Here is an 18,163-nt window from a genome sequence, read left to right as displayed (position 1 = left end):
TGGAAAAATATGTACCGTCCCCCTAGAAATTAGGGAACAAACGCGACCTGCATGAATCTGAGACCTGTGAAGCTTTTTGCTGGAAGAACACCTGGGGTTAATGGGTAGGCTTTTGTCACTGATTAACTGTGTACTGTATTGTTAAGGTGGGTATCTGTATGGGCTCTGCTCTGCGCTGCCAAAGCGCGACTGAAACAGGTCAGAATGTAAATATTAAAGAATCGAGATTGTGCCGTACTTTCGGTGATAGCGCCTGGGTGTTCCAACTTATTCACACAAATTAAGCGTGCCTTGATAGCGCTCCCCTGGGTGTTCAAGCAGTGGAATAAAATCTTGTTGGGTCATGTGTCAGTTATATCATTCAGGTAAAATTGAGCGCAACTAAATTTCACTGGGAAAGCTTTCTCCTGTGCTAATGCCGACAGGCTGTCTGCGTAACTCTGCAGACTAACTCCTGGTTTTGCTGATATTCTGAAGTTTCTGCTTCCACTGTCAAAGATAAGATGCTGTCAACCCCCATTTTAATTTTTAAAATTTCTTTATATAGATACATATAAAAAATACTATATTTGATGTGGATTTAATTCTAAAAGGACATAAAAGTACTGTAACGTTCTTTGCTCCATCAGGATTTGTGTGAATTTCTCCTGCAATAAGCAAAGTGAGGTGCATGGCCAGGATAAGCTGAACACTGAAGACTGTCAGGACAGGCGGTGGTGTGAAGTGGTTGATATTTATGCAAGATACTGTGGAAAACAGACACTTAAAGAATTAGCCTTTCTCATAGGTTCAGTCTTTTTCCAGTTTGGACGCATTCAACTAGAGTTTTGAGGGGGATTTTCTTACATTTGTGTGACTTGCACATTTTGTTCTCACCTGTTTATTGGAATTCTGTGAATTCTGTATTATTTGTACCTCCTCCCCACCCTCCAAAACCACTTGCCTTTTTGAAGGTCATTTTTCCCCACCCCATATGCAAACCGAGTCAAAGTCCATTTATTGAGATTCAGGTTTGCCTCTTTTTAAGATGGAAAGCTAGTTTTTTCTCTGCCTTTCCCAAATACTTTAATTTTTGAATTCCAGCTAGAATTACAAATGAAATATTTTTGGGATTTGTTTTTGTTTCTTTTTTCTTTTTTTTTTTTTTTTTTTGTTTTTAATACTACTTTCCAGAAAACTGAAATGCTGTGAAGGGTTGTTGCATCACTATTTATCACTGGGTAGATAAGTATGAGCCATCATAAAAGCCACAATGATTTCCCTTAAAAGGACCCACAGATAAACTTGCTTTGTTAGCGATGATTTCATTTTTGCATACTTAATGTTAGTTACTCTGAGGCTTGTGCAACGGATCTACCTCACATACGTGAGGTAGCAAGCAGGTTATTTATACCAACCTGGGGAACGAATGAAATTTCTTTGTGGAAATAGTGGAGCAGAGAGAGAGAAGAGGTGTGTTGGATGGGGTCTGCGGTAGTGACTTCCAGTGCCACGGCTCGGGGGTGGATGGGGAATGCCGCTGCACGGCCGTGTTGGCTTCCACATACCTTCGCTCAGCCCACGCGAGACGCATCCCTGTTCGTCACGGCCACGCGTGTCCATAGAGGTGGTGTGAGATGCTCCCGGGACAAACACAGACTCAATGACTTTGGTAGCGTTTTGGGCTGGAAGGGCTCTCAGCGTGGGGTTTGACAGCAGTGTGCTTTCCGCAACAGGAGGGCCAGGAAGTTTACGGTTCCCCGCTGTTTTGCTGGAGTAGTGTGTTGCATCCATGGGGCTGGGGATGCTGTTACGGAGCCAGGGAGAGGGAGCGAATGTCACTTACAGAGCAGAAATAAAAGTATGTTTGCCATATTAAGTCAGGAACTCTTTTTTCTCTCAATCAAAAACCCACCGATGTTGAGTAAGACCAACCTTCTCGTGGTTCCCCCCCTATGGAGTACAACTTCTTCCTTTTGGTGGGTTTCTTAAATGTATTTGAGTATTGACTCTAGACTCTTGCACCTTTGAAGTTTGATATGCAGCTATGGAAATTAATTTCTCCAAGTGCATCAAGGGAAAATGGAACTGCAGTTATATGTTGTATGATGCTTGAAAGTTGGTTTGCTTTCTGCTGCTTGTCTGGTTTAAGTTTTTTGCTTGACTAGAATTGTGTCATTTAAAGGATGCGGAAAGCTAACCAGTTTTAAGGGTTTAGTTGACTTCATTGGCGCTGTGTGTGATTGTATCAATAAGCAAACACAAAGAAGTATAACTGTCCTTTCTGATCAAATAATATGTTTGCATTAAAAATTGTTATATGTGGGAAGTTTACTTTCCTTCACCTCGCTCAGCTTCTGTTTCTTATTACCACCTTGTATATGCACCTCTTGACTCTCCCAAAAGAACTTTGCATTGCTGTCTGAGGCCCTGTAATTATTCTTTATCTTTAAAATTTATTTCTCCAGAGTTGTGTGAGCTTGCTGGTGCGTGGGGGCTGGTTTCCAGCACGCAGCAGCGTTGTCCCCCTTGCTCTCCAGGCACGAGCGTCCGGCTGTGTCTCACGAAGCACCCGAGCTGCCTTCCATAAAGATTAGTTTGGAATGGGAGCCTGCAGGTTAATGCCAAGTGTCTTATCCGAAATGGAGTCTGTGTAGGCTTGGATGGTCATAGCTATGTCCTCCAGGATTTTAGGAAATGATGAACTCTGGGTATCTGTCTGCAGACCTAGTGTAAGAACACATTGTTTTCTTGCTTCATTTCTCTATTTTCCTGCCTTTCAGCCTAAGCTCACACTAACAGCAAGCTGCCATAATGTTTTTCTCCCGTTTTGGAGCTAAAAGCAGTAGGGTAGGACATTTTGGATGCTACTTTGTAATTAAAAACCCCAAAGAACCAGAAGCGATGGGTTGCATTTGGGTTCACTCTTCTGGGGTTATTCCCAAAGGAGCCTGGCTAGCAATGTGCCGTGAACTGGAAGGAGTGTGCTGCTTGTTCTAGGATTTCGGAGAATTCTCATCAATCTAAGTATTTTTCACATGAAAAATTTCTGAAATGTAACGTGTGTTAATAACCTTTCCACACTGCTACTACCTCTTTATGTTCTGCTAACACTGAAAGCTGTAGTATTGAAGTCAATGGGTGAAACATTAGGAAATTTTAATTAAGAAAGACTTATTAATGAGTCACTCCTATAGCTCGGAGTTACAGGATTGGGGCTGTTGCCTTTTGGCTGCTCCCAGGGCAGGCGGAGAGGAGAGGAGAGCATCTCCCTGCCTGGCTCTGTGCCGCACGGCCGCCTTTCAACCAGCACTGCTGGCTAGGGTGTAATTTATTAAAGTAACGTTGGTTTCCCATTTCATTGTGCAAGTTGTCCAGTACTTCACTGTGGTACTTATTATCAAAGAACAATACCAATTTATTTTGGTTGAGAATAGCTTTCAGCCTTTCATTGCCTGAATGAGTTGGCGGAGAGCGGGAGTTAAATTGGTTAGAAGGGCGAGGATTCAGGATTAAATTGGGTAAGGACAGCCTGAGTGCTGGTAACCCTACTGGACTGTCTCCTGCTGTATCAACAGAACTTAATTTCTCCTCCAGTCTGCATTACAAACTGTGTCCTGTTTTGGACAGGTAACAAAACCCAAAGGTTTTCCCTTTTAAACCATTTCATAGATAACCGAGCTTTACAGCCGCATCAGTTGGCGTATTCAGTACGATGGAGATTCAGCGTTTTCTGTCTAGATAAATAGAGACTCTATGTCTTCCCACCTTAAAGAAAACAAAACAACCCCCCTTAGTTCTCTGTTGCATTGAAAGATTCAGTGGTTTTGGTTCCTTGATGCTTTATTATCAGTGGAGATAAAAATCAGATACCTGGGGTAGGAGAGGCTTCTTTCCGGTAAGGTGCCGGATACCAAAATTACCCAGGTGAAAATGGAATAATAATTTGATGATTTTGTGTGTGTGGTTTGCTCTTTGTTTGTGGATTTTGAGTTGGTGTGTTTTTTTGGTTTGGTTTTTTTTTTTTTTTTTTTTGTTTTTTTTTTTTTTTTTATAAATTCCTGTTTATCTCAAATTAAGAGAAACCTTCTTAGGTAGTATACTATGTTCATTTTCATGAAGCAGTTCAGAAAAGTAAAACAACTCCTGCAAATTTTATTCTAGGTCTGTGAAAGTGAGGGATGGTGAAACAAAACTTGAACTTTTTCTCCTGATGCTGAAAAGTTCTAGAGTGATGGGGTTTGGGTTGGGTTTTTTTTGCGAATCATGCAGTTTAGGCACTTCAATCCTGCAAGCACGATGACAATAGTGGGTTCAACTTTCCTTCTACATGAGAAACTTCTCCGGCAGGCATCCAGAGGTGCTCCCTTGCAGCGGCCGCTCCGTGTGAATGCCTGTTCTTGAATCCCAGGGCTGAATGGGAGAGCTCTCCGAAGCCGTTTCCCACAATAACACAATGAGCCACTTTGTCAGCGCAGCGTCAGCCTGGAGTCAGGTTAGCGGTGAATGGCGACAACAAAAAAATTTGCCTTGCACAAAGGTGTGCTGAAACCTTGTTGTAAGTGGAATTTGGTATGCGTGCTTTTCAAGTGCTGTAGATTGATATGATAGATATCTTTTTTTTTTTCTTTGATAGTTCAGTGGTAAAAAAACCCCACCCCATTGATTTCAGCAGATTCTTTACTGCACAGGAACTCTAGAAGAGATAATCAAGGTCTTTGTGATATTATTGCAGAGAGATTATTATTTGAGAGAGCAGAATTGAAGGGGAGGGTATTTATCACCAAATGTTATACTTATCAACCTTGAACCATGATTAATACTTTGGCTATTAAATGGAGGAAGAAAACAAACAGATGAAGCGTACGCCTTATCTGACTTGCACCTTTGTGCAAGGACTTCTCTTCGTGTAGAGGTTTTGTGTGTGTCCCGGGGCATGTGCACGGGGTCACAGCCCTGATCCGGAGGAGTTCAGTACTTAGGTAGGCCACTAACAAAACTGTTGAAGAGTGCATAAAGATGTACCCGAGTGCAAATGTCCGCAGGATCGGGGCTCAAATTGTAGGTGTAGGTCTGGATTGGAGGGTTTGTTCCTCTTCAAGCAAATAGTTGGAATAACTTGGTATTTGTTTGAAACAGTATTTAAGCTTACCGACTCTCATGATGTTGTGAATTTCATTTACCAATTGCTTTTGTCAAAGGCAATATAGAGCGCAGAGAACCTGAGAAGGATTAGAATTCAATTAGGAAACATGTGGTGCTGTCTCTGTTGCACAAAATGGCTCTTTGCCCTTAGGGGAGCGGTGTGTGCTGTGGGATGGAGAGCTGTCGGGGCACTGTCGTCCTCCGCTCCTCGCCCTGGCACGCAGAGGGACCGCAGCTGGAAGAGCTCTGTCTTCTGCTGAGCAGCGGAGGATGTCGGAACAGAACGGTCCCGCTTCATGCCCGTCCTCTTGGATGTGGCTTGTGGTCTTTTCTAGAAAAGCACAGAGATGCTGAGTGCAGTTGTGTATTGATAAGTACCCAGAACTCTCTTACTCAAATGTTTCTGTGAGGGTGGACAAGCGGGAGCTAATTAGTTTGAAATGTTGATTACTGCTTGTATTTTTGGAATTGCATAAATTAATTTCCCTTTTAAAAAAAATAATGTCTAAAGTAGTTGCTATTTAAAGCAAATTGTGCCAGAGCAAATTTTATAATTAGACATTTTTTAAATGTAAAAAGCTCAAATGAAAAATGTAAAAAAACCCCAACAAAACAAAAAAAAATTGTGGAAGAAAAATAATTGGCTGCCATTGTGCAAGAAGACTTAACCTCAGCCTATTGCTGCTTGGAAGAAGTGCTGTGAAATACTGTGAGAATTGTGTGCCTGCTGAAAACTCTTCTATTTTTGCAACTATATCCCTGGTGAGTCCCCTTTATCTGTTGTGATTAATATGGAGGAAGGCAAGGAAAGCAAGCTGTAAAGACTTGGAAGATGGAAAAGAATCTAAATAGCCAAAATCACTGACTTAATTTTTAGATTAAAGAAAAAGCACAGGAAAACCCAAATGGTGGGAGTGAGTTGTATACAGATTTTCTCTGTGTAGCTTGCTGTTATGGCAGCGATGCAGGCTGTAACTGCGGAGTGTGTGCGTGTTTTAGAATCGATTTTGAGCGGCAGATGAATTTGCTGCTGTAGAGCTATTTGTAGAAGTAAGAAGGCTGTGGAGCCATTGGGTTAGCTTGTATGCCCGTGACTTTCTGCTCCGCCGTAGCTAATAGAAGCTTAATAAAATTTTTGGAGATCTATTTCACTTCTGGTGTGTTTATTCCCTTACACCTAGCACCGTTACGTTTTTGCCCAAATATGACTGCCTTGGGGGCATGCACGAGGGTGACAGGAGGGTGGGCTGGCTTTTCCTACACAAGTTTTCACAAGATTCCCCTCCGGAAAACCAGGGGGAAAAAAAAAAAACAACTAGTGGTGTGAAGTTTTCCTTTGGTAAAAGACTCCTTTGTGTACCAGCTTGCTTTATTCTGGTATTTCATCAGAGCTATTACATGCTGATGAGTTGTACTTGCCTTACAAAGTAAGACACTCCTGCCTGATGCTGTCTGACCTGATCTCCCCATTCCTGATGCTCGGTTCTGGTATGTGTTTGAAGTTATTTGGTTATTCTATTTCATCCCAAGGCTGAGATAGAAACCTTTTTTTTTGTTGTTTGTTTTTGTGTTTGTGGGGGTTTTTTTTGTTTTTGTTATAATAGTTTATCTGTTCCTAAATTGCAAACATTTCCTGAGAGGTATGCAGCTGGCTGCATTACAAAATTGCTGTTCTTTAAAAAAAAATGGAGTTTCAAATCTTACAAAAATGAGGTCAAATTATAGGCCTAAATAAAAGCAAAATACTGAAAAATCTCCTCTTGTCATTGCTGTCTGGATAACTGCTTTAATAATCTCACACCACTGTGGGGGAATAACACTGTTCACTTTCCTCGATCCCCTATAGAATTGAATACTGCTGATAATTTCTCTTTTAGACATGAAATGTACCATGGACATTGAGAAGTGTTTTTATTTAAAATAAAAATAAGCTAGAGGGGAATAAACCCACCAATTAATTACGGTGGTTAAATTTTGAGAGGATGTTCATGCTACTAGAGGATTCAGCTACTGGTGGCCTTGTTGTCTGTGAAATGGCACGGAGAACAAGCGGAAGGCATTTTACTACCTCTTCATAAAATGCCAGTGAGCTCTGTAGGTATGCATTCCCTCTAATCTGTTTTCTTTTGTCATAACAGATTTTTTAAATCGCGTGTATTTCTCCAAAATTGTTACGAAGAAGCCCGTCTGTTTGGATGCTTTCAAATTAATCTACCTTGCTTGCAATTAAACAGCGAAAGAGTGCTTTCAGGTTTCAATCGCTCTTTCAGACGGATGTGATTTAACTAAACTAATGAACGCACATCAGACAAGACAAATTCCAGACTGTTTGTGCCTTGACCAACCATCTGTGTGCATACCTCCAGGTACTGCTCATGTCTCAAGAGGCTTTTCTACATGAGCAATTATTACCACTCCTTTTTGAATTCAAGTGGCAAGCCATGGCAAGAGTCTCTTGAAAGCAGCTATATTTACCGCTCTGCTTTTCAGTGAAAATATAATTGCGTTATGTATGTTTTAATTAATCTTAAATTTCAACGTGTGCAGTAGAAAATACAGTAGGAAAACGGGGCTGTGCGTGTGCTCTTTCATCTCTTGCATGCAAACACCAGGATCAACAGGAACGTGCAGAAGCAGCGCTTCTCATTCGGAGCCTTCCTAGTGGGTCATGTCTTCATTTTAAATTCTTAGCGTCTGAATATGTGTGTGTACAACTTTTTTTTCCTAGTTATCTTTCTCTCCTAGCTATTTTTGAATTCGTTCAGAATGTCTCTGGAGAAAGCACCAGTTTCTTTAATTGTGTAATGATCAGCAGTGATATGATGTGATATACCAGGCCTTGATATGGTACTTCAATTCCATGTACAAACTCCTGGAAAACAGTAAATGGTTCCCAGAAAATGTCTTTTTTATGGAAGAAGAATAACATGTGCTGCAGGTAATGGCTGCTGCAAATGCAGAAGGATTTTCTTATTCTCATTGCATTTCACTGTATTTCTTTCCAAAAGTGATATTTCTTCTAGAAATACTTGCGTGTTCCCTGTTTTCAGGGCCTGTGTTTCTAAACCGGTGTTTGACTTCTCAATGGTTCTGAGTGGGCATGAGCCCGTGACTCCATATGTATTTTTTTAACCGTGGCAAAAGCACTTCAAGTGACTCTTACTTCCCTTAGCCCCAGTTACAACAACGCAAGTATTTTTGAAGGTCAATACAGCGCAGTGGATGGGGGAACCCATCTACGTGCAAACTAACTGTGCAGATGACGGCGTAGGGCTTGGGCTGGTCGTGTTACTAGGATGCGGTTTGGAGGACACAGATCAGATGTCATACGTACTTGCCTTCTGTGGTCGGACAACTACCAATTTCTGAACGTCTTTGTTGCAGAACCTGATTTGCCCTGAGACAAGCCAGGGAAAATGGCTGGTAGGTGCTAGAAATGGTTGCATTTTAAGTGACTTCTGGTCATTAGATGAGTTATATCAGCAAAAGGGTTTGACTTTTGATATCAGACCTGAACTAGCTTTTCCCATTGTTGTAAGCTACCAAGGAAGTTCCTGAGGGGTTGGATTACTTCTCGTGCACAGCAGTTGTTGCACTCATCAGAGGAGACCACCTACTACGTGCAGAGTGGTAGAAGAGGGGCTCACATAATACATACATATATAAATATAATAACAGTAGAAAGGAGCTCATTTTAGACTACATAACCTGATACTAAAAAAAAAAATTAAAAAAAAATACGGTTCTGACACAAGCCTTTCCTTCTCTCCCCAGCCTCAATGGGATGTGTTTTATGATTTCCAAGAGATTTTCTCCACTAATTCTATTTCAAGAAAACCATTTTATTGGGGGGTAATAGATTCTGTCATCTTCAACACCCCTCTCAATGTCTGAGTGGTCTTTACAAGGAATGCCTTGGGTTAATTTTCTTCAGGGGGCCTGGACACGTGTGTACCATACGTACCAATACCATGTAACTTCTGGGGTTTGTTATAAAGGCGGGATAGCTTATGGTTCCTGATGATGACAATTAAGACATTTATCCTAAATTTAGGAAGGGAAGGTTGAGCAACAGTGGGCCTCTGGCATTCTCGGATGGTTGCCATTGCTGAGTAGCGTTTGAGCTTAATCCCACGGGAAGCAGTTTGAGAAATGGATGGTCCCGTTCAGCAATGTGGCTGATGGCCAGGAGGGGCTGTGGTCACTGCTGGGCCACGGACAAATGCATATCATGCTCAAGGACAAGTCTTGTAGAAAATCTGAGGAGTTTTGCAGCGTTTGGGTCTGTGTGTATACGTGCGCGTGCACTTCTGTGTATGAGCTTCATCATGTTGAAATTGTAAGGATTTTTTTTTTTTTTTTTAGGCTGGAAAGAGAAAATTCTTCCTTTTAAAGTTTTATACTGTGTGTGTTTCAAATCTTTTTCTATAGTAAGGCTAGGATTGAAGGTGGAGTACCTTCTTACTCTCTGTGCAGTATGTTCTTTTCTAATCAGACGGAATGACCCTAAGTAAGCATTGCACGAGTGCCAATGAGCATTTAGTACTGGATTTTTGTTGTATATTAAATAAACCAGGACATGCGGCTCTACTAGGTATCGGAAAGCTGTCTGTCATCTTAGTACAACTTTTTTATCAGGATCAGCTAGAATTACAAAAGCAGAACATTGTGTTCAGTAACTTTTAATGGTCTGCTGCGGGGAAATAAAATTTAGCCTTTGCAGAGAGCGGTCACAGGACTTGAATACTCAGAACTCCTCTTGGTTTTGCCAGGTTCTCTGAATTTGTGTGCTGTAGCTGGAAGAGGTTCTTCGGCTTTGTAAAAGACAGAAGGTGGGGGGAAAAATAAATCCCCAAAAGAAGAATGTTCTTGGCTTATACCCCCATTAATAGAATGGGTAAAACCTTCTAGGAAAAGCACAAGACTGGTATCTTGATGTGGGTCACACTCCTTTTGGAATTTCAGGAGAACTTCGATGTAACTTGTTGGGTCATATTAATTTACCATACATGGACATTGGTTTTTAGATAGTTACATTTTGTTCTTCTGTGTGTTTTAATTTTCTCTCTAGTGCCATGTGCAACTAATTTATGTATTAGTAATTCCCATATTGAATTAATTTAAGGAAATGGAGTCATCTCAGTGATCAGTGGAAGACTGCAGTACCAAAATGAAAATCAGGTCTGTAACAGTAACTTGCAGACATCAAAAGGTTTGGAAGTTTGGTTTGGGGAGAGAAACATCAAACTTGGATGGTTATTTATTTCTTTTTCCTTGCTCTACAGCAAGATGGGAAGCTGTGATTTCCCGTATTCCTGGAGGTAGCTAGGCAGGGAGATGCAGCCTCTTGCTCCATGTTGGCGTTGCTGTGGTCAGTCCCAGCCAAACCTAGGGAATGTAGACGCGCAGGAAATATCTCTTTTAAATTTAAATATAGTCAGCTTTCTAGACAAAACCCCAAATTTGAGTTAGGACCTGAAAAAAAAGCTGTGGGTTAGTATTTGGCAGTTCATATTTTAGCTAAGGAAGAGTTTTCATATCCTGAAATGTGACCTGGTTCTTTGAGTCCTTGTCTGGTGTTTTCTTCCAGCGATGTTCCTGAATTTACAGGGGGGGAAAAAAAAAAAGTACTTGTATTCAGACCTCACCCTCTTTGCATTAATCAGGTTTGCTCATGTGGGCATCCCCTGTAGGGGAGACGGTAGGCTTTAGGAGGGGTGTGAATATGTGGTGAATAAATCTGTTTTAAGTAGGATGGATGAGCAAATAAGCTAAAAAAGTGCGTGAAGCCTTTTCCAAAGGATTTGGCTTTGGTGTGAAGTCTGCCAGTCTCATGGTAGATGTTTTAACCCCGTGTCATCTAACTGCATGGAGTACATCTATGTGAAATACTGCTAAAAAAAATGCCTGTGGCCAGCTGTGCTTTGTAGCCAGTCCTGCTGCTGGCATTACCTCTGGCGGGCTTGTACCAGACCTGATAAATAAAGGAAGCCTTTTTTATTTCTTTTTTTTTTTCCCCCCCCTTTAAAGTGAGGCAAGTGTAGACATGGCTGTAGTGACAAACCATTAATAAAGCAAAAGGAATGCAGCTGTAAAACTTTAAATAATGACATGTAGCAAATAAATGTCAACATATTGGTTGTTGTGCCTGGAATGGAAATATTACTAGGAAAATATGTAGCTTCAAGCTATGATCTGGCTTTTTTTCCTTAAGAAAATAGCATCGAAGTGACGCTTAAACTCCGTTAAAGCTGGGGCTTTTAGATTCGGACTAGAGGAACATGTCATTTTTTTGGAGGAAGGGGGTATTGTTTTGCATGGGTTTAAAATAGTTCCTATGAACATTGCATTCATTTAAATTCTTTATTTATTTTTGTATGAATATATATACACATAAAAACTATAGATACATAACTACATGTGTAACCAATGTAGTTCGAGGTACAACTGACGATTGACTAAACCAGTCTGTCTCCATTGAAAGCTGCTAACTCCGATGTTCTCACTGGTGTTCAGTATCAGGCTTTTTCAGTCCTTTCCTTAATCCCAAGCATTTAAGAAATAGTTCAAAAACTCACATATTCTCTTCTTCCTCATAATTTTAAACAAACAAAGCCCCAAAAACCCCAAATCACACCGTCCCCCTCCTTCCCCTCCCAAACCCCGTCACCTATGAATATTGGTTGTGGACATGGATCTCTCTCAAAATGAAAACCTCAGACTGTGAAGTAATGAAAACCAAAAAGTTTAGGAAAAATCTCCAAATATTGCAAAACTTCAGGAGAAAAACGCATTGAGCAAAGCTTCTGGGCTGTCGGACAGATTTCTGTAGCCTGTGTAATGTTTGGGTCGGAGCTTTGAATGACTAAGCTTTGGTCACCGATAGATGTATTGTCCTGTGGACTGCAGGAGTGTTTAGCAAGAGTTGTTACTCCGTGGGTGTATGTGCTGCAGGACAGGCTACTCAGGGTAGTGGTGATGGTAGGACTAAACCGCTGCCAGGCTCGGGAACAAAGCAGTTGGTGCAGACAGGAGATGGGACCTGAGACCTGACTGTGGATGTACCATCATCTTGACAACTGTGCCTCAAGCTTTCTGAGAACTTCTGTCCTGTAATTGTGTCTCAAGTAAAAGGAGGGATTTCATTTAAAGGTGGATGAAAATAGATTGCCTCTGTTTTTATCTCAGTGAAGTGATGATAAGAAAAGTGGTGTTTTCACACGATGAGAATATTGAAGAGAGCTGTGAGAGTCGTGCTAAATTTGGTACTGAGTTAAATTAAAATGCTGGTCTTGAGGTGTATGGCTGAAAGTAATGGGGCTAAGTTTGCACATCTTTGGAAAAAAAATGCACTTTTAATCTTCCGGTACTACTCAGATGTGAAGAGGGCCCTTGTGATAAGAATGAAAGGATGGATGTGATTCAGTCTGTGTGGGCACTGGCATCGCTTTGAAATCACACAAGTGGTCCTCTTCAGCAGCTGGACTACCAGCTCCTGGTCAGGCTGGTGGTTCTGATCAGTATTTTTGAAATGTAAAGTTAAATCCTGGCAGTACCCGGGGGCAGAGCAGATATGGTGGTGTTAGGTTTGCAGCTGCAGAGTCGGTGGACCTGCACGCTCCAACCCTGGTGAGGTTGGCTCAGCCCTTCATCCCCTCTGGAGCAGAACCTCCTGGTTTATGGCCCTGAGGTCAAGCGCTCCACATAAATACTAGATCCCACAACGCTTTCCTCGTGAGCACGGATTTCCCTCTTGCTCTCTGCCAAAAATTCCCCTCTCTAGACTCTAGTGGTCTTGTGCTCTGATTACCTGGCTGTTACCAGTCACCTAAGTCACAGCATATTTTTTTCTAACTTGAATTTGTGATGTATGTGAGGTTATTTGGGAGGACTTTGGGATTCTCTGGTGTAAGAGGTGATCAGCGCTGGATTTGTAAGGTTGTTTTGCTTAGGAGTTCTTGTGCAGAACTGTAGATAAATTATGTGATTAGGTCATCCATCTTATTCGCTAAAGAACTGGATTATTGCCCCATAAAACAGTATGATGGTACTCTTAATGCTGAATTAAGACTTGTTTTTATAAAGCAATCTCCTGTGGTTTTAGCGATGCTTACATATCACATCAATTAGCTGTGAAGGGCGAAGGTGTGCTGTGTGATTCTTCACAAATTTTTAAGTGAGATTTTCCATCCTACTCTGTTGTCCTCTGTATAGCACAAGGTGGTTAGAGCATGGGGATGTGCTGTGCCTCCTGCTACTGGTAAAACCTTTCTCCTTTGGATCGTGATTCAGTGGAAATCAGGCGCCTGCTCTTGTGTTACAGGTGGCAGTTCTCCCTGTTTACAGGGCCCTGAGAAGATAAGAAAGGTGTTGAGCTTTGAACTGTGGGTATTGAATGAAACCGATGTAACCACGCAGGTGATGTAGTTCCAAGAGCTGTGGTAGCAGGATGCAGATTTTTAGGAACAGAGCAAATCTCACTCAAAGTGGCTCAGAACTTACCTGTTTAAGCTGTGCGATGAGGGCTGGGGACTATAATCATGAGAAAGAGTGGAAGTCTGGCTGGTTGGGTTTCTTGGAAGCCTTGCACGGAAACTTCACTTTCCATGTTCTTCAACCGCTAAAACCTCTGTTTTTGGTGCCTCAAATTCCTGTACTCATCCTGTTACAAAAGCAGGTGTTCTGCTACCTTAATGGCAAAAATCCATGCGATGTCTGTGACCTTGTAAAGTACAGGTGGGTTTTCCAGGGTCTTTAACTGATGCTTCTCTTGCAGGAAGCCCGTTGAGGAAAATTCTCCATGAATGTACGTCACAATGATGATGACCGACCAAATTCCGCTGGAGCTGCCACCGTTGCTGAACGGGGAGGTAGCCATGATGCCTCACATCGTGAATGGCGATGGATCACAGCAGGTCAGTGAGCTTTGCGGAAAATGGCTGGTTTAAATAAACTATTTCTGGGACACCAAGGGATTTTGAAGATGAGGAAGATGGTTTTCCCTAGCACTAAGGAGGGCAGAGTATTTCCTGGGAGGTGGAAATCTGCCCTTACACTAGAAGGACATTAAGAGCAATGCTTTAAGTGTACAGCTAAATTTAATGTGATTATTTGCATGTGTGTTCATTGAAGTTAAAATAATGAGATTGAAATAATGGCTACACATGCTACATGTTCGAGGGCTTTGCAGAAAGTTAGTCTCATGATTTATTTGTGCTAGCTGTTGTCCAGACATCTTGCTAGTATCTGCGATGAGATTTTTAAGAACTTAAAACAAAAACGCTGAGATTGTAAAAAAGGGAATGAAGGGAAGAAATGGAGGATTGAAGACAAGAGTCTCATGATGTCTGCTACGCTTTGTGTACCGAAGTCTATTGATCCTGGCAGTCCCGTGTCTTACTCTGTGCTTTGTTATAAACCTTAGAGGAGCAGAAGTGAATTTTGAGTGGGCTTTGTAAGGAAGACAAGTTTATAGCTGCTTTCATATTTATTTGGGAGATACTCTCTAACAAGCTTGATTAGAAGTAGGTAGAATGATTACAAGACTGTAGCGATGCTTTCTTGTCAGGATACAGCCTGGAGGTGCAAGCCGATAGTTGGGAGGTTCCCACACCTATCATCTTTGGTTAACCTTTCTCTTTGTAGAACATCTACCCTAGCAGTTTTTCTGTGTTACTCAATTTGGTTCCCTCCCGAATTGAGACATTTCAGCAAAGTATTTTAACCAAGGTAGAAATAAGCTGTCCTTCATGAATCAATATAAAATGGCATTCTGTTACTTCTCATTGCCTTATCATTTGTTCCTCCCTCCGAGTTGTGTTTTGAGCTAAACCAACCTTGAGAGGAAGAATAATTTCTGCTTTTGTAAGTTTCTAAGTCTGTTTGCTTATCTGGGTTCTCATTATGATACAGATTTTCATTGCTGTGATTTTTTTTTTTTAAAGTAGTCTCTGCACAGTGTGCTTCAACTTGAAAAAATAGAAAAGAAAGCTTCTAATGGCTCTATTTACCAAATCCAATATTAATATGCTTAAGTGAAGGAACAATCTTATTGATACTGGATAGGATAATTGTTCTTTAAACGTACCCTTTCCTCCTTGCTGGGAACCATTTATCAGGTTAGACTGTCCTGTGGGTTCTTCTGTATTACAGAAAGAATAAATGAAGACTTCTGAGCCCTCCAACCTTTGAATTTCCCCATCAGCGATGATTCAGCAGCCTTGCTAGGCAGATGCCTCCGTTGCCTTTAAACTAGCTTCTCATCTAATGTTTTGGAGTAAAAAGAATTGCTGACGTGCTGGAAGTGCATTACTACTTGCTTCTGCTGTGCTATGTAATTATGACTCAGCAGAACAGTTCTGGGCCAGGTTCTTTTTCTGCGTAAATGTTTGTTGGATGATGCTTGTAGATCTCATCACTTTATCTCTTTAAGTACATGTAGCTGGAATGCCAGTTTTCTGTGAGACTTTTTTCGGCCTCTATTCTTCTGGATGTGCAAAGCTTAGCCACCTTTATGCGTTATTTTCATCCTATTCCTGAAGCGTTAGTTGATGTCTTCACTTTTTTAAAAAAGTACAGTTCTAAAATGTAACGAAATTGGAGTAAATGGTGTGTTTGATCTTTGCACATAGTAGCAGCAGATGGACTACGTTAATTGTTCTTAATATGATTTGTATGTAATGTAGAAGCAAATGTTACGTGTTTGTGGAAAGAGATTTAGTTACTTGTAAGGCAGGAACAGCCTTCAGATTAGATTCATGTAAGAATGACTTCCTCAATAAAGATGGTGTATATTACTCGATAAACAGGTGCTAGTTTTATAAGGACACGTGCTTTTCCAGGGTGTAATCACAGCCCCTATTAGAAGCTGGCGGTAAGAAAGCATCCCAGCTCAGCTGGTGAGTGATGAGGCACGTGGAGTTCTGCACACTGCCGTGTGGCCAGGGCCTCGTGCTCCGGAGCTCGCGGCGCTTGAGATGCTCTGGGTGCACTTGCCATTGCTCACCCTGATGTGTTAGTGGGTATGTGAAGCCTCAGCCACGCCAGCATGGTAGAGCTGTGCTGTAAGCCGTACCCGGGAACGGTGAGCTTCAGAGAAGAGGTTTTTCTCAAAAGACCAGGTCTTACGTATGTGGAAAAGAGCAGACTGGAGCTGGTGAAACACCGTCGCCTTTACCAGCAGCCAGACGGAGAGCGATGCCAGTAAACAGTCCTCTCCTGTAAGACAATTGCATAGGAACATTCAATTGTTTTATCTTCCTGGGGAGAAGTGCTGCAGAGCTGTACAGGGCAGAGCTAGGAATGTGTCTGCCTGCTTGACAGTAATCCCTCTTCTCTAGCCTACCCAAAATGGCATTTCTAGCCCTGGCTTTTTTCTTTTTCTTTTTTTTTTTCCCCCCGAAGTTTCCCACACTTAATTTCCACTGCTGCTGATTGTATTTAATGCTTTCATGTCCCCTCCAGAGCTGCTGCTTACTCTGTTTCTGCTTCTAATCCACTTGTAACTCCTGTGGGGATTTGGGGAGTGGTAATTAACCTTTTGGTCCAAGAATTTCAGTGTTTTCCTTTAGGTACTCCGTTGCAAGCTCTAAAAAGCTTGGAGTATAAAGTGGAGAGCCAGCTAGCTGTGCCATAGCACGTCTGTACAGAGTGCTGGGCGATTTGTTTTGGGAAGTTTTTTGGCTTGGTTCACGCACTGCACCTGCAATGGGGTAGCAAGTTTTCTGTTTGCCCGCTCTTTGTAAAGCTGTGTTTACCAAACCCTGTTTTTTTAACTATTTGGCTGGAGCCCAGGCACTGTACGTAGTGTTTTGTGTTCTAGTTCTTGTCTTTTTAAGGCCTTACACTTTGAATAAGGGAGACGAGAGTACGTCTGAATGAGGAACAAGGTTTGGTACCTTTTCCTGTAGCACAAGTTCGTGCACCTTGCAAGCATTTAGCTGGCTGGGCTTTATAGTGCACCTGAACAGCAGCTGAGCTGAGTGAATGAACTTTGTGCCAAAATTTAGTTACTTCTTCATACTTTCTTGAAATTTTTTTATATATACTTGCAGAAATGTCCTTTTAGGGGAGAAGAGGGGATACTTGCACATGGAAAAGCTTGTTTCAAGAAGAAAAAGGTTTATAACCTGAACACATTTAAGATATTTGAGTTGAGAAGTCCATGACAAATGGCTATTGGATAAAGGATAATGAAATTTCCCTCTGTTTAAGTATACTGACTTTTAAAGCAGATTCAGTAGTGTTAGGCATTTAGACCAGAACAGATGGCAGATGAGTAGTGTCAGCAAAGTTAACCCATGGGCAGTGTTTGCTATCTAGGAAGTCTCTAGAATGAATTTCTCTGAAGGAATTTCAACTGAAGGACGTTGGTAGGCAAACTCCATGGCTGTTCTCACAAATAGGTTTCTTTGTGAATGTAATGAAACACAGAATTTGCTAAAACTTCATGAAATCTTAGAATTTCTTGCTTATCAGAGCAATTTGTTACAAATAGACTGGTTTGTTTTTTTTTTTTACTCCTTTATTTGGAGCGTGTTTAACTTGTGATAAGTTAGGGGGTTCAGGATCTGTCACTTATGGGTTTCTCTATAATAGCACTCATTGTAAACTGAATTGCTTTATGCCTCTCTCTTCTGTCCTATGGAAAAAAGGATAGTTAAGCCCAGAACACTATTACCAAAGCATTAATTTTTGAAAGTCACTGTTTTATTGTTTAAGATGCAGCATGTTCCCTGATTTTCCTTACTGAAGAGAGGTTCATAGTATTTATCCTACCTGCTCCTGTATGAGTGAGGAGGAATGGATTCCTGAAAGAATATTGCACACAGAATGGTGTGAATTCTTTGGCCCTTCCAGCAGGATGGAGCTGGAAATTCCTCGGGATCTGGGGCACAGTCTTTTAAAATAGAACAGAGAATGGACCCAAGTGATTATTCTGGGGGTTTTTTGGGGTGCGTGTGTTTTGTTTTTATTTTTTTCCGAAGATGCAATATGTTCCAAGATTGTTGCACTGTAGAAATTGTAAATACAGTGGATT

At 41.4% G+C, this 18,163-nt stretch overlaps 1 protein-coding gene across 3 annotated transcripts in view; it reads left to right on the top strand.

Annotated features, from left to right (window-relative positions):
* FNDC3B (fibronectin type III domain containing 3B) overlaps positions 1-18,163 on the top strand; it is a 203,903-nt gene that overhangs the window by 24,887 nt on the left and 160,853 nt on the right. For all 3 annotated transcript variants that reach the window (XM_075761549.1, XM_075761547.1, XM_075761548.1), the window contains exon 2: positions 13,901-14,039. In XM_075761549.1, coding sequence (XP_075617664.1) covers positions 13,929-14,039 — 111 coding nt within the window. In that variant the 5' untranslated portion in view covers positions 13,901-13,928. The remainder of the gene's footprint in view (positions 1-13,900; positions 14,040-18,163) is intronic.

This window comes from Balearica regulorum, chromosome 9, assembly GCF_011004875.1.
Source record: "Balearica regulorum gibbericeps isolate bBalReg1 chromosome 9, bBalReg1.pri, whole genome shotgun sequence".
Classification (NCBI taxonomy): Eukaryota; Metazoa; Chordata; class Aves; order Gruiformes; family Gruidae; genus Balearica; species Balearica regulorum.
Note: the sequence above shows the minus strand (reverse complement) of the source record. Positions and strands in the feature narration are given on the sequence as shown.